At 43.2% G+C, this 16,247-nt stretch overlaps 1 protein-coding gene across 2 annotated transcripts in view; it reads left to right on the forward strand.

The window, feature by feature from the left end:
* The window catches only part of cc2d1b (coiled-coil and C2 domain containing 1B), a 77,459-nt gene extending 65,259 nt beyond the window's left edge, over positions 1 to 12,200 (forward strand). For both annotated transcript variants that reach the window (XM_068037132.1, XM_068037131.1), the window contains 3 exons: positions 6,570 to 6,694; positions 6,983 to 7,018; positions 11,939 to 12,200. In XM_068037132.1, the coding sequence (XP_067893233.1) occupies positions 6,570 to 6,694; positions 6,983 to 6,989 (132 nt within the window). In that variant the 3' untranslated portion in view covers positions 6,990 to 7,018; positions 11,939 to 12,200. The remainder of the gene's footprint in view (positions 1 to 6,569; positions 6,695 to 6,982; positions 7,019 to 11,938) is intronic.
* The last annotated feature ends 4,047 nt before the right edge of the window (positions 12,201 to 16,247 follow it).

The raw sequence follows: 16,247 nt of genomic DNA on the forward strand, positions 1-16,247 counted from the left end.
TTTTAATAATGATGGGGAATTCAGGCTCAACATCTGCTATCTTAATTCAGATTCAGCCTATGAACACTGGGTCAGCCGCCCACCAAAAACTAAATGTGTAATTCTTTAGTGTATACATACCCTGTGTGGGTGTTGGATGTTGCGTGCAGGCAAAAACAGTTGCTATTGTTTCATTTTATACAATGCTCAGCACTGCAGCTGCCACTTTTGGGAAGTCAACGTAAGGCCCGTAGGCATTTAGATTGTTCTGTCTCTGAATTAATCCTGGAATTAAACCTACTCCAAAGGTGGGTTTACTGGAAGCTGGGACCGATTCAGAGGGCAGAAGTCATCACGCCTATACTGGCATTCGGAGGTGAGAGTTTGGATTTAGTTTTGCTCAGAGAATGTATCAAATTTGATGAGAATTGATCTTTGTACCATGCCTCCTCAAACAATCACACTATCAAAATCTAAGCTACCATTTCCCTGTGCTTTCAACTTGCAGCAGACTAGAATCAGACCCAAATTATACTGCACTTAAGTCCATCTAAATCCGTATTTCAAGACAAGAGTATATTTGGAGTAGAATTAATTCCACCACAAATTCAGATCATGTGTTTTACATCAGCATTGTTCATCCCACTAAGAAGCTGATATTGTAGAAAGTGAGCATTTCATTCAATTACAGATCATGTGTTTGACTTGCAAATTAACAAATGCAATTTCAAAGTTAGTGTAAAAAAAGATGAATGTGGAATGGTGAGTTGTGAAGGCCTGAAAGTAGTTACTTGAATAGTGAAGACTTGAGTAATGAGGCTAACTGTATGGGGACAGAGGGCTGGAGGGAACTACAAGAGGTGTTAATCTGAATTGTGATCCCTTGATCTTGTCCTCTCACATGGCCTCGCCAATCCCATTGCACCAATCACAGATAAGACCATCTCTGATCACTTCCTTGAATTGCTCTCCCCACATCCACCTTCCCTAGGATTCTCATTTGGAAAATGTTCTCTCGCCATTCACTTACAACTGCACTTTCAAAATCCCAACTGTATAGCCTTTGACACCCCATTCACCATGAACTTTCTGTAGTTACTAATCTGCTCCATCAAACCCTCACTTCTACCTTCAATGCCATGTCCCCATTAGAAACATTGCTCTCTGTAACCTTGGCCATTCGCCCAGTACAGCCCTCATTTCTGCTTCCTTAAGCCTAAGAGATGCAGACTTTAATGGATATGACAGAGAACTGGTTTAGCCATTCACTGCTGCTTTTGTCTGCCAAAACTGCTCACTATTCCAGGATCAGCCTGGAATGCAAAGATAATCCTGGCTGCTTTTCTCCACTGAAAAGCGTCTCCTTAAACCCTTCTCCTCTTTCTCCTTCAGCTTTACCTCCAGCAACAAGAAAGAGGAGCTCATGGACTTCTTTATCACTAAGATTGAGACTATTCAATCGGCTGTCTCTGTTAGTTCCCTCCCTTCCCCTAGCAGACCGGGCCAAACCTCCTCCCTGGCTAAACCCTGCACTAACCCTGACCTTGCATCTTTCTCTAGTTTCTTTTCTGTCTCCCCGTGTGCCCTCTCCAAGCTTATCTTGTCCTTGAGACCCACTTCCTGACCCCTTGACCCTATCCCTACTAAACTGCTGACCACACAACTTCTCTTCCTCGCATGTTAGCTGGTATTGCTAATGGTGTTCTCTGCTCAGGTACTGCCTCCCTCTCCTTCAGATATGGGCAGAACTCAGAAATAGGAAGGGTGCGGTAACAATGTTGGGGCTCTACTACAGGCCTCCCAACAGCGAGCGTGAGATAGAGGTACAAATATGTAAACAGATTATGGAAAGATGTAGGAGCAACAGGGTGGTGGTGATAGGAGATTTTAATTTTCCCAACACTGACTGGGATTCACTTAGTGTTAGAGATCTAGATGGAGCAGAATTTGAAAGGAGCATCCAGGAGGGTTTTCTAGAGCAGTATGTAAATAGTCCAACTCGGGAAGGGGCCATACTGGACCTGGTGTTGGGGAATGAGCCCGGTCAGGTGGTTGACGTTTCAGTAGGGGACTACTTTGGGAATAGTGATCACAATTCCGTAAGTTTTGGAATACTCATGGACAAAGACGAGAGTGGTCCCAAAGGAAGAGTGCTAAATTGGAGGAAGGCCAACTATACCAAAATTCGGCAGGAGCTGGGGAATGTAGATTGGGAGCAGCTGTTTGAAGGTAAATCCACATTTGATATGTGGGAGGCTTTTAAAGAGAGGTTGATTGGCGTGCAGGAGAGACATGTTCCTGTGAAAATGAGGGATAGAAATGGCAAGATTAGTGAACCATGGATGACAGGTGAACCAACACAGCCTTGGTGTCATATTTGACCCCGAGATGTGCTTTCAACCACTTATCCGCACAATAACACATTATAAGAACATAACCATCACTAAGACAGCTTTTCTACCTCTGCACCATTACCTGACTCTGCCCCTGCCTCAGCTCATCTGCTGCTGAATCCCTTGCTCATGCCGTTGTTACCTGTAGACCTGACTCTTAGAACGCACTCCTGGCCAGCTTCCCGTGCTCTCCTTGTAAACCTGAAGTCATCTAAAGCTCTTATCTATATACTAACTTGTACCAAGTCCTGTTCACCATCACCCCTGTGTTGATCTACATTGGTTCCAGGTTAAGCAATGCCTGACTTTAAAATTCCTAACCTTATTTTCTAATTCCTCCGTGGCCTTGTCAATCCCTATCTCTATAATCTCTTCTAGCTTGACACCCCCAACCCCCCAACCCAATTCCTCCAATTTTGTCTTCTAGAGAATCCCTGATTTTAATCGCTCCCACCATTGGCCGACATGCCTTCAGCTGCTAAGGCCCTAAGCTCTGGAATTCCATCCCGAAACCTCTCTTCCTCTTTCCTCCTTTAAGAAGCTCTTTAAAACCTCCCCCTTTGACCAAGTTTAATCTATTATTTCCTTATGTGGCTCTGCGTCAGATTTAATTATATGGTACTCCTATGAAGCATCTTTGGATGCTTTATTATGTTAAAGGTGCTATAGAAATACAGGTTGTTGTGAAAAGAAGATAGAGGGCTGAATTTTATCAGCACGCTGTGTAGACAGCCCCCGCGATATTACAGCAGGGCCTCATTTAAATGGAGGGGGTGGACTGGCCGCTCCTGATGATGATGAGGGGGCGACCACCGCGATCCCGGCACTGGTGTCCGGCGCCATTTTTAAAGGGCTTCAAGCCCTTCAGGATATATTGACCTACTTAAAGGTGCCTGGGTGATTTTAAAAAATTAATAAATAAATGTTTAATTCAACATTCAGTCCCCTCGCCCACCCGCACCCCTGCCCCCACTGAGTCCTTAACACCTTAACACATCAGTTGACCTATCTCTTTCCTCCCCCCCCCCCCACAAAAATACACTTTTTGAAATTCCAAACTTTCCCCCCTGATCTTCAGTATGTTTGACCCTCAACCCTTTCCTATCATCCCCACAAACAACAGGAATAGTTTTCCCCACTCTCTTTCCCCCCCACCGGAATAATTTTATTCCTTACTTTCAGACCGGGCAGTCTGTGCTAACTCTCGCAATACTGGGTCAGCTCCCTGAGCCCCAGCTAGAGAAAATCCATTTAATTCATTCCTTGGGTCTCCTAACTGTCCAAAGAAAGTCTCGGACAGGCAGACCCCACAGTCATCTGCCTGCTGTGCCAATGCAGTCTCCTGTGGGGGAGCTGGTTTGATTATGGCCTGATTCACTACACATTCAGGGAAACTGCAGGCAACCGTCTCCTGCCACTGCCCTGTCTCTCTGACCTCCTGCAGTCTTTCTTTCACTACTGGGGGGGTTACCACCTTCACCCCCGCCAGTTCATTACCTAGGAGCAGGTCAACCCTATCCACAGGCAAATTAGGGACAATCCCTACCGTCATTGGTCCTGAAACTCGGTCGCACACCAGGTGCACCCGGTGTACAGGTACAGGCATGCACTGCCCTCCAATACCATTCACCACCATTTTGGTGTTCACTGCACTCTCTGGGGGAAAGGTCAGGCCTTTTCCCAGTAAAAGTGATCTAGTGGCTCTGGTTTCCCTGAGAATTACTATGGGCTTGCTGGCCCCACCTGAGGGATATGGGGTTACTTTCCCTTCAGATACAAAACCCTGATAACCGTCAGGAATCCTGTTAACTTTTCCTGCACTGGCCGTAGTAAGTTTCCTGGGTTGCACCATTACTGCAGTCAAAGCCACAGCTGTTCTGCTGTGCTTTCCATCAAGTTCTGTTCTTCACTGAGTGAGTTTGCCCTGATTAACCCTACTGGTTTTTCCTTTGGTTTCCAGCAGTCAGCTTTTAAACGCCCTGCCTTATTACAATGGAAGCACACAGGTCTCCGGGTCTCATTCCTGCTCATAGCACCTTCCTTTTTGGCTAGAGGAGGGCCCCCTGTGTCTCCTGCTTTCCTTTCTCTCCCAGGACTGCTTAGGCTCCTATCACGTTCCCACCCTTTGTCCTTTTTGAATTTGTGGGGGTGATTAGGAAAGGTTCTGCCCTGGGAAACCGACTTATACATTAAAGCAAACTCATCAGCTGGAGCGGCCGCTTGCCGAGCTCTCTCAATGCGCTGCTCCTCTACATGGGTCTTTGTGGAGGGTGGGAGAGAGTGTTTAAATTCCTCTAACTTCTCTGAGATTCTCATAGCTGAGCTGTACTTTGAGTCCTCAGCCACTGGTCAAAAGCCAGCTGCTTGCTTCTTTCAAACTCCAGATAAGTTTGATTAGCTTGCTTCTTGAGGGGTTCTAAACTTTTGGCGATAGACTTTGGCTACTAATTCATGTGCCCTGACGTCAGCACTTTTTGTCAGTTCATAATTTAAACTCTGATCTGGCAACAGGGGAATAAACCTCATGGGCTTTTTCAGTTAGCTTGCTTTGTAGTAGAAGAGGCCAGGTATCGCTGGCCATTTTAGCTGCCTTGCCAGTTTCTACATCTTCCTCATTAAATTTTGGAATTAATTGAGCTAGTTCTAACAATTTTGTACCCACCCCTGAAGTATGCTCCTCCACATTGGCCATGCTTTCACTGGGGTTACTCTGTCACCCCCTCGTTAACTCAAGCTGCTTCAACACTTTCTATTTGCAATCTTTCCAGAATATTCTTTCTCTCTTTTCTCCCTCCCCTCAAATTCAAATTTCCTCTGTTCTAGTTGTTTCTTTGCTAACAATACCCTGTCGGAGTCTGCTTCTTCAGATTCAAGGGAAAAATGGTTGGCCACTAGCCTTAGGATTTCAGACTTCCTAGCCTTGCCACGTACAGTGATCCCCACACTGCTCAGGCATTTTCCTCAACTCCTCCATAGACAATGCTTTTAACTTATCCCAAGTTACTTCACCCTGACTTGGAGAGCTACTAGCTTCAGTTGCAGACATGTTAGTATTCAAGCACACACAATCACAAAAAACCTATATTGAAAACTTGCTCTTTTTCTTTTGCTTGGGAACAACTTAGCTTCCCATGTCCAATTTCTCTCATTTGTCTGTGGGTGTAAAATTCCCGACGCTAGCACCCAAATTTCTGTTACGACCAGGTGAGAAAGAGGTCTAGGGTTCCCTTTCAGCCTTCACTTGGTCTTACTGTAACAGGGTTTAATTTTAAACAGTGTTTTTAGCTGCCCCTTGGTGAATCCTTTTTTCACCGCTTTCCAATTATAAGGCAAAGAAACCAGCACAAACAGGTTTTCTCAGGATTAAAGAAGAAAAGTGAAATTTTATTAAACTTAAACTCTAATTTGATTAACGACTACGGAGACACGCTGTGCCCCACACTAGCATGAATACGCGATACACGCGTGCAAATAGAGACAGAAAAGAAATAAAGTGGAAAGGTTTGAGGCAATATCTGAAGAATTGTTGTTATGGTTCTTCGAGCTCACTGTAGAGTCCTTGATTGTAGGTAGTTCTTGCTTTTCATTGGGGCCCAGTATTCTTCTTGAACCCTGTTTGCTGTAGGAGACTTTTCTCTCTTGGGGTTCATGTGTCTTCAGAGGGTTTTGGAGTTCCGTGGGAAAGAGTTGGGAGCAGACAGGAGAGGCTGTGACGTGCCAGCCAAGAGCGGTCTTTTCAATCCAGGAGCCAACAGCTTTCTACCCAAACTCTCAGTTCAAACTGTACAATTCAGAAAAAACCCAGACTGCCAAGCAGATTAGTCATGTGACTAACTGGTTTGACCACGTCTGTTTGTGAATTATATTGGAGCAGGGGATAGCTCCTTTGTTCCAAACACTGTCTGTTAATATGCAGAAATGTCTTTCCAGCCAGGGGCCCGGCAACCCCTTGTCACAGGCCTTCTCTTCCCAGCAACAATTAATGTCCATGTGACAAAATTAATGTGCCTCATTCTTGCATGACACTATAAATTCTACACTTGCAGCACATTACAGTACTGCTTTGTGCTGGCTTTCACATACTGCAATTTCAATTTTTTTAAATGTTGCAAACATATCAAGTTTCTGGATGATTTTTCCATCCTGTCGGATTTTCCTAGGATTGTTTGAAATTCATGTTTGTTTTCCTTACCTTAGATTTTTGATGGCAGAAAATCTACTGGCGGTCGATTAGAACTGAAAGTTCAGATCAGAGAACCTCTTAGTGGACAAGATTTGCAAATTATCACAGAAAAATGGCTGGTTCTTGATCCAACCACTAGGTGAGAACATCTGCAAATCTTCCTCAGTATGATTCTAGATACACATTTTAAATGAAACTTGTAATGGATATTGCCTATGGATTTTTTTCTCCCCAATTTACTTTTTTTTGGGTAATTTGTGGCATGCATCATTGAGGGAAGGCAGCATGAGAGCGGCAGCTTATACAAAGTTGTCCTCGCTTCCTTTACAAAAGTGAGAATTGGTAGGGAAAGGAGAGAATAAGTGACATCTAGCACTTATAACCACTTCTTAAAGATATTAATTACCTGACTTTTATGTTTGTCTAGGGCATAGGACTAAAATATCAGCTTGAACTTCATCAGGTATGTTGTGTGTTTTTGATTTCCTGTAGTGCACCAGCTGACCTTTGCTTAGTGCCTCAGCCCAGAACCACAGCTGTGATTCAAGAACTCAGCAGCATGAGGGATCGAACATGCACCTCACTGCTCAGTTGCGCTAATATGCTGCATATCTTTATTAACTGGTACACTTTAAATGAGCACATGGAGAAGTTTACATGATGAGTTATAAAATGGATGTTGACCTTTGAAATTAAGTTTGAAGAACTGCTGTTTTGATCTTTATTGGGTCTAAATTGTTTCACGAGGAAATAAATAGCTAGATTGTAACAGTATCATTCTTGACCCTGGATATAGAAACAGGAACAACTTAAGGCGGGTGAATTAAAGATAAATCAGGTTTAGAAAGAGAAATAAAAACGGAAAGAAAGATTGCAATTAAAGAAAAAAAGGAAAGAATTTTCTTTTTAAAATCTCTAAGAACAATTTATGACTTGAAGGAATGAGATTCCACAGCTTGCATTGTTCATTTTTGGACTGGAGAGTTGATTGGCATTGCATTAATGATTGTCACATCTTTAAAAAAGCACTTATGTTGTTCATTCCAGTCTTAACTTTCTGTGGCAGGTTTAATATCTGGTTAATGTGCAAATTCAGCACGGACTTTTAAAAATAATGGGGAATCTAAGGACAAGATGCAAGGCAGGGTCGGAGGCGGTGGGGGGCCCATAGAATTGCAACGGAGGGGGCAGAGGGCCTGTCGTCTCCCTGTCGCCGAGCGATTTTTGTCTGGTGGGAAAGGCCGATGATGTTCTTCCCACCCAGAGGCCAATTGAGGTCCATAAGTGGCCTATTAATGGCCACTTAAGGACCTCTTCTCCACTACCCTCCCACCCTGCTGGGATTTAACCAGCGGCGAGGGGTGCCTTTGCTACGTGGGGATGTCGCTTAATAACACAAGGCATCCTCCCTGCAGGCTTGGGGACCCCTGCCTGGAAAAACTTCACCCCGCTGGACACCCACCCACCCAAAAAACCAGGACCTTCTGGACTAGCGACCCCACCTCACTTACCTGAGCTCTGGGTCTCCGGCCCTAGGTCCAACGTCTCTGCAGTAGCAGCAGTGGCCACCGCTCCCAGTGGTGCTGCCGATTTTACTCAGCTGCCAGTCCTCTGATTGGCCAGCAACTCTTGGAGGTGGGACCCTTCTTTGAGGGGATGGGGATCCCAGGGCTGGGGGGGGGGGGGGGTGCTCAGAAAAGCTGAGGCAGGGCAACCTCCCAACATCTCTTCCTGTCCCCCACCCCCCCCCCCCCCCCCCCAAAGTCGGTGCCGAGAGTCCCGCCGGCACCACAAAATCCAACCCAATATACGCGAAAGAAATAAATGAGTGCCATAAATCGGCCAGCAAGTTCTGGTGATTTGTAACTCATGGTGTATCACCTAATCCCCTGACTTTGCTGGCCAATTTGCACATTAATAACTGCATGTGTTGTTAACACGTCAACAAGATGAGCAAAGATTATTTAATTGTCGAGGCCCTTCATTTATCTGACGTCCAGGCCAGCGACGGACCTGAAAGGAACAGGGTTGAAGAGTTATAAAAGGAAGAGCGGGGCTCGAGGCCCTTCACCTACCTGACGTCGAGGGCAGCGTTCAGGCTCTCCGTTTCTGCGCACGCTCTGGATTAAGTGGGGAAAAAAAAGCATAGTGACATCATTGAAATTCTGTGCGGATTGGTCAGTGGGCGGCAGCTGTTATTGCCTGGCGTTAGCTGAGATTGATTGGAGTTTTAATAAAAAAAAAGGTTCCTTTTAAATTAAATCCCTCGGATAGTTACCTGTAAATTATTAGTATTTACTGGCTATTCTAGTGCTGTTTGCATGGAGTGAGGCTGGAAGTGAAGTCTGGGTATTTTCGCTGGCTGGGGGCGGTGGAAGGTGCTCTTTGGTCTTTTTCTTTCTCGGCCTCAAAGGTACAGGGGATAAAAGCTGATTGTAAATAGCTGGTAAGTTTTTACACTAGCAAGTTTTCATTATAAAGTTAAGTAATGGCAGGGCAGCTTGGCCAAGTGGAATGTGCCTCCTGTGCAATGTGGAAAGTCTTGGACGTGCCATGGGACCTTGGTAAACATGTCTGCAGGAAGTGTCTCCGGTTGCAGAAGCTTGAGCTTCGGGTTTCGGAGCTCGAGCAGCGGCTGGAGTCACTGTGGCGCATCCACGAGGTGGAGGACTACGTGAATGGTACGTTTCAGAAGGTAGTCAAGCTGATGCCTCGGCAAGCACAGTCGGGGGGTGGGGGGGACCTGGGTGGCTGCCGGACGGACAAAGAAGTCAGGTCAGGTAGTGCAGGAGTCCCCTGAGGACATCCCACTTTCTAACCGGTATTCAGCTCTGGGTACCGATGGGAAAGAGGATTCCGCTGGAGAATGCACAGAGTCATAACCGGAATATCATGGGTGATTCAGCTGGGATGGATAAAAAGGAACAAGAGGACAATAGTGGTGGGGGATTCTATTGTTAGAGGAACAGATAGGCGTTTCTGTGGTCGCAGGCGTAATTCCAGGATGGTATGTTGCCTCCCTGGTGCAAGGGTCATGGATATCACCGAGCAGTTAGAGTATTCTGGAGGGTGAGGGTGCACAGCCGGAGGTCGTGGTCCACATTGGTACCAATGACATGGGTAGAAAGAGGGATGAGGTCCTGCAAAAAGAATTTAGGGAGCTAGGTAGCAGATTAAAAAGGTAGGACCTCAAAGGTTGTAATCTCTGGGTTTCTTGTGCGATGGGCTAGTGAGTATAGGAATTGGAGGTTAGAACAGATGAATGCGTGGCTGAAGAGATGGTGCAGGAGGGAGGGCCTTAGTTTCCTGGATCACTGGGCCTGTTTCTGGCGAAGGTGGGATCTGTATAAGTTGGATGGGTTGCACCTGATCCGGAACAGGATCAACATCCTTGCTGGGAGGTTTGCTAGTGCTGGTGGGGGGGGGTGGGAGGGGGGTTTAAAACTAATTTGGCATGGGGATAGGATACAGAGTGGAAGCACAGTAGGGGGTTATGTACAATCAAATATAGAAGAGAAGCTAAGATAGTCTGGAGGGTAGAGTAAATGTAGACCTGTTAAGGCTCAAGCAAATAATGCAAGGTTGGATTGTATCTATTTTAATGCAAGGAGTAGTGCTAGTAAGGCAGATGAATTGAGGGTGTTGATTAACATATGGGAATATGATATTATTGCTATCACAGACACATGGTTGAGGGAAGGGCAGAACTGGCAGCTTAATATCCCAGGGTATAGAATCTTCAGATGTGATAGGGGAGGGATTAGAAGAGGTGGCATTGCACTGTTGATTAAGGAGTCAATTACTGCAGTAAGGAGGGATGATATCTTAGAAGGTTCCTCTTAGAAGGGGCGGTGCAGTGGTTAGCACCGCAGCCTCACAGCTCCAGGGACCCGGGTTCAATTCTGGGTCCTGCCTGTGCGGAGTTTGCAAGTTCTCCCTGTGACCGCGTGGGTTTTCGCAGGGTGCTTCGGTTTCCTCCCACCGCCAAAGACTTGCAGGTGATAGGTAAATTGGCTATTGTAAATTGCCTAGTGTAGGTAGATGGTAGGGAATATGGGATTACTGTAGGGTTAGTATAAATGGGTAGTTCTTGGTCGGCACAGACTTGGTGGGCCGAAGGGCCTGTTTCAGTGCTGTATCTCTAAATAAAATAAATAATGACGCCATATGGATAGAACTTGAAAACAAAAAGGGGGCAATCACTTGGCAGAGAGTGTACTACAGGCTTCCAAACAGTCAGGGAAAGATAGAGGACCAGATAGGTAGGCAAATCTCAGAGGTGTGAAAATAATAGGGGATTTCAACTTCCCCTATATTAGCGGGGATAGCATTCGTGCAAAAAGCTTAAAGAATTCCGCCCCCTTTAAGTGCATTCTGGAGAGCTTTTTGAGCCAGCATCAAGAGGAGGAGCAGTACTGGACGTAATCCTAGGGAATGAAGCCGGACAAGTAGTAGAAGTGGCAGTGGGGGAACATTTCGGCAATAGTGACCATAACTCTGTAAGATTCAAAATATAAACAAGAAATGCTGGAACCACTCAGCAGGTCTGGCAGCATCTGTGGAAAGAGAAGCAGAGATAACGTTTCGGGTCAGTGACCCTTTTTCGGAACTCGCAAATATTAGAAATGTCAAAGGTTATAAGCAAGTGAGGCGGGGGTGGGGCAAGAGATAACAAAGGAGAAGGTGTAGATTGGCCAAGGCCACATAACTGACCAAAAGGTCATGGAGCAAAGGCAATGGTGTGTTGAAAGACACGGCCCATTGGGCCGAAGGGCCTCTTTCTGTGCTGTGCTGTAAAACTCTGACATTGTGGCATGCCAGATTCTGTGTTTTCCCACCATCCACCTGCGTTTCCACTTGAGACAGCTGTATAATGATCAGGAGCAAGAATTCTGCTCTAATCCAAGAGTACTCTGGCCAATCGTAGCCTCTCTGCCTCTCTCCTGACTGAGCTCAATTAACTCAGGCTGGAAATCAATTCTGGGACTCGATTTTCTGTATCGTTCAGAAAAGATTACATATGAGCCATCAGAATGGTTCTATTTCTTGAAGCCAAGAAATCATAATGACTAAACTTTTAGTGTGACACTTTTCTATCTTCTCTCCTACATGTGTGTATTGAAAGCCTGATTTTGTAACCAAAGACAAGAACAAGAGTCCATTGATTGGAAAACCTGCTGTATTATTATGCCAGATAGTGAACCCTACTTGCTATCTAGTTTGTTGTTTTTGAGCTATTATTACTAAAATATTTTGGCAGGCACACTAGTTAACAGTATCTGTGCTGTGGTGTCACGCAGCATTCATGTGAAACAGAAAATGGAAGACAAAACTGATTTAACAACAAAGCAGTAATGCATTGGATTTTTCTTTTTTTTTGTAGGTTAAATGAAGTCTATGTACCTCTTTCATGACTGCTACAGAAAAGAACAAAATCTAAGTGTATGAATTGCTGCTATTGGGAATGTTATATACATACAAAGCCAAAGATATTGTGAAATAGTCTATTTAAAGCTCTATGTCTTTATTGTAAACCTGCACATGAAAAACTACTTTGCTCTTTATTTCTTTAAAGGTAATGTGGAAAAACCCATGATTACAAAAAATAAATTATAAATAAACTTGCTACATTTTAACTCAGTAAATATTTGGTTATATCTGACCAGTTATACAGGCTCAGTGTATTTTAATACTTAAGATTTGGAAAGCTTCCCACGGAGGTCAGCAGGCAAAAAAAAGCTGAATGTGTTACGATGCTCTTTAGGAGTGGTCTGTTTTGAGATGTAAACTGTGTGAAAATCAGATGCTGATTGTCAGCATCCTATGCCCTCCATTTCCAATGTTAAAGTCCCTAAACCTGAAGCCAAAATTTATATTTTTATACTTTATAAGTGTTATTTGGGTAGATGCAGAAATCTGCCCTAGACTTTGTTCGCACACTCCCAGATCTTTTCTCAGAGCTTCTGTTTCCTTTATCTGTTATTTACCTATGATTTGCTTTGTAAAATCTAAACAAAATGTTACCAATTAGTGAAATTTTCATGTTGTCCTGATAATTATCTAAAACAAGAAAAACAGTCATTGTGGCCAGTAGGTATGTTTGACGCAAGTGTGCAGTTATATTGCAACTTTCAGATCTGTATAAAATGATGCACATGCAACAGTGGCACTATGACATGGAAGTTATGTCAGCAGTGTTGCTTCCAAACACTGTTGAGGCAGCTGGAGTTTGCATCAGGTCTGATGCAAGTCTAATGCAAAGCGACATTTTAAAACTACCCTGGGGTCCATTTGGATCTTACTAGCAAAACTTTTGAAATGTTAAGTTTATAGAGGACTGGTATTGCCATCTGTTATCCCATAACAATCATTAGTCCCCTGGGTAATGGAGCTCTGTACGTGAATCTGAACTTTGTTATTGCTTAGCAAAGTGCATTCAGAAGTGTAGCAAATATCACTGCATGGATATCCGTCTCAAACCAGTTTTTGAGCTATGACTGTCATTAAATCCACAAGAAGCTGTTAATTTAAACACAGGTTGGAAAAAGTATTGTTTTAAGGTTAATATTACAATTCATTGCAACTTTGAAGATGTCAAAGGTGGCACATAATTAGGATGGAGGAACCTTTGTGCTCAATGCACAATGTCCATTCTTGGATCAGTGTCAATATTGAGTACTTCCAGAATTTATAGCAAAGAATTCTGATGGGGTCAAACTTTCTCTTTGCTCCCCACACCCCCACCGCAATACATCTTGCTGCCATTTTCAGAATATTACTCCCTACTGCGCTGTCTGAGAAATGTCACTGGAGGTTTAGCTAGTACCTAGGGTAAGTCCCCCTCCCTACCTCACTTCCATATACGAAGTTGTGAACCTACACAATGCTGGTCCAAATCTGTAAATTCTTGGTGTTAGGAGGTAGAGCATCGGTTATGCATCTTGCAGAATAAAGTGCAATATTAAGCTTAAGAATTCAGATCGAGTTAAGTGGTATTAACGTGAAGGTTTTGGTTTAAAGGATGTCTTACAATTGGAAGAATTCACTTAGCCTCACAAAAGAGTGCAAGTGTAAGGACTGAAAGTTGGTTAAATTAAATAATTAATTCTGGTCATTTTAGTTGAATTTTTATCACATCTCCTTTTCCAAACCGGAGTAGTGCACTGCTAAAATTTTACTGAAAACATATTAAAGAACAATTATAGTTAAACAGTAAAGTGATTGACATCTGCTATTTCTACTTGTGTAGGTTTTAGTGAAAATGCTGGCTACTCCTGTTGTATTTTGGGCATGTACACAAGGATATATCGCCTTTGAATTCAGATTGGTCTGAAAATATAGAAATATAATGTACCTTTCAGGGTTTGCAAATATTTTTAATAATAGGTGATCAGTTTAGCAGGGCTGTTGCTTTTAAGCAGACCTGAAATGTAAGTAGTTCCATTTTAATTCTGAGGTATTGATTTATATGGAAGTGAGACACTTAGTAAAGATTTAGTCCTTGAAATGAATGAACCCTAGAGCAATGTGTCTGTTCTGAGAGTAATGATTTTTAACTTGATTTGAACCACAAACATCAGCAATGAAACAGCCTTTTATGTGTATCTGCTGAAAATAGTATAACTGAAAAATCAGAGAACAACCTAGTGAATTTGGCAAGCCAAGGGAAGAAGACAGCATTTGTGCTGAACAAGTGAAAGACTATGTTGAGGAATATGGAGATTTGATTGGTTGATTCTTTTGTGATTGGACCACTTTTATTTAATACACAGCAGATCCTGGCTCCAAAAAATCATAGAGCTTTTGGTGCACTCCCACCCTTAGTAAGGTGAAAGGCTGTGATCTGAATATGCCAGGTCCTGTCCTTTTGTGATGAGTTTTTGTAGGGCCTTGTTTGGGGCATAACCTGCATCCATTTCAAACATGGCTGGGAGTGGGAAGTTGGGAGGTTCCTGGGCCCCAGCTTTGCAGAAGACAAGTAGCTGGTGTTACAAAAGTGCTTCCACTCGTTTTAATATTTTATATTTTTGAGGACTTGTGTTAAAACTGAAGATTCCATGGATGTGTTTTTTTAACCAAGTTCACCGATAGGAGAAGATGTTATTTGAAAGCCACCTATGCTAGAGGCCACCTGTGATTTGGACTCGGAAATGAGCAGAAGCCTTGGTAATCTGGGGAAAAAATGGTTACAAAGAAGCCACATGTCAAGGTTTATGGAGGTCAAGAGCTTAGCTCACTGGGATTTGAACATTGTTTTCAATTTTAGTTGTGGTATGAACTGTTTGAAGACATTTGGTGTTTTCCTGCCCAGGATAAAAGAAATCACCCAGCTCACCACCACCTCTACCTTTCTGAAAAAATCTCTGGTACATTATAGCTCCTGAGGAACTGGGGGAAAAAATCCTGCAATTCAAGTGTGTGTTGGCCTTTTTAAAAATATTTTTCTATTTCTTTAACCATGTGCCTCTTTTTCATGTGATTTTGGACAGGCGTGCTCATTACTGTGCCATTAACACTCTCTCTTGACTAATGCTTTGTTTTTCCCACTAGCATAAACACTCTCTTTGCCTCTGTCCCATTATATCTGTTACTTGTCTCCTGCTCTCTGCCCTATCACACACCTTCCCTTTTGTTTTCTTCCCCACCAAACCACCACCCCTCCCCACACTTGCTTAAAATCTAATTATTTTCTAACCTTTGCCAGTTGTGAGGAACTGTCACACACCTGAAATGTTAACTCTCTCCACAGATGCTGTCTGACCTGCTGAGTATTTCCAGCACTTTTTATTTCAGATTTCCAGCATCTGCAGTATTTTGCCTTTATTTTACTATTCCAGAGCTGATGTTTGTGGTTCAAAGCAAGCTCAAATTGATTTACATCAACTATCCATACTTCATTCATTGCTTTTCTTGCCTTATTTGTTGTAAAAAATCAGATGGGAGAGGAAAAGTCCTCATGCATCAGGGTTGGTCATAGCTTCAAGGACCCACTTTAGAAACTTGAGCATGCAAGCTCATCTGACATTCCAGTGTAATACCGAGGGAGTGTTGTAGTGTCAGAGGTGTCGTCTTTTGGATGAGATGTTAAACTGAAGTCCCCTCTACTCTCATTTCTTTGTTGTGTGCAAATTAGTCATTTCATTCCCTACACTTCAAAAATACTTTATTTGCTATAGAGCATTTGGGACATCCTGAAGACATGAAAGAGGCTGTATAAATGCCAGTCATTCTTTTGTTTAAAGGTTCTGCTGAACTAAGCTTAATTATTGCAAGTTCACTTTTTCCAAGCTTCCTTGGTTTTGATTACATAATATGGATTCTTCAGCTGGTTTCAAAATAGTTACAGCCTTCACACAATCTGAATCCTTAACTAACAATTGTCCCATTTTCAGACATGACCTAGACATTAACATAACCAATACAGGCAAAATCCAAGGATTTTTTTTGAATTACAGAGGATGAATAGTTTTTGATGTGTTTGGAATGTAATAGTTTGTTATAATTTCTGGATATATTTTAGAATACTTTATCATGTGAAGCCCTGATTTATGAACTTGAGGCTTTTTTCCTTTGTGTCCATGTACTGGTCAATGCCTTTCAAAAAATACTGTTACTGTAGCATTTTTCGGTAAGTGAGGAGGTTTGTGGCAATTTATTTTTGTTTCTTTCATCTCTGATCTTTTATTATACTT

Source organism: Heterodontus francisci, chromosome 8, assembly GCF_036365525.1.
Source record: "Heterodontus francisci isolate sHetFra1 chromosome 8, sHetFra1.hap1, whole genome shotgun sequence".
Classification (NCBI taxonomy): domain Eukaryota; kingdom Metazoa; phylum Chordata; class Chondrichthyes; order Heterodontiformes; family Heterodontidae; genus Heterodontus; species Heterodontus francisci.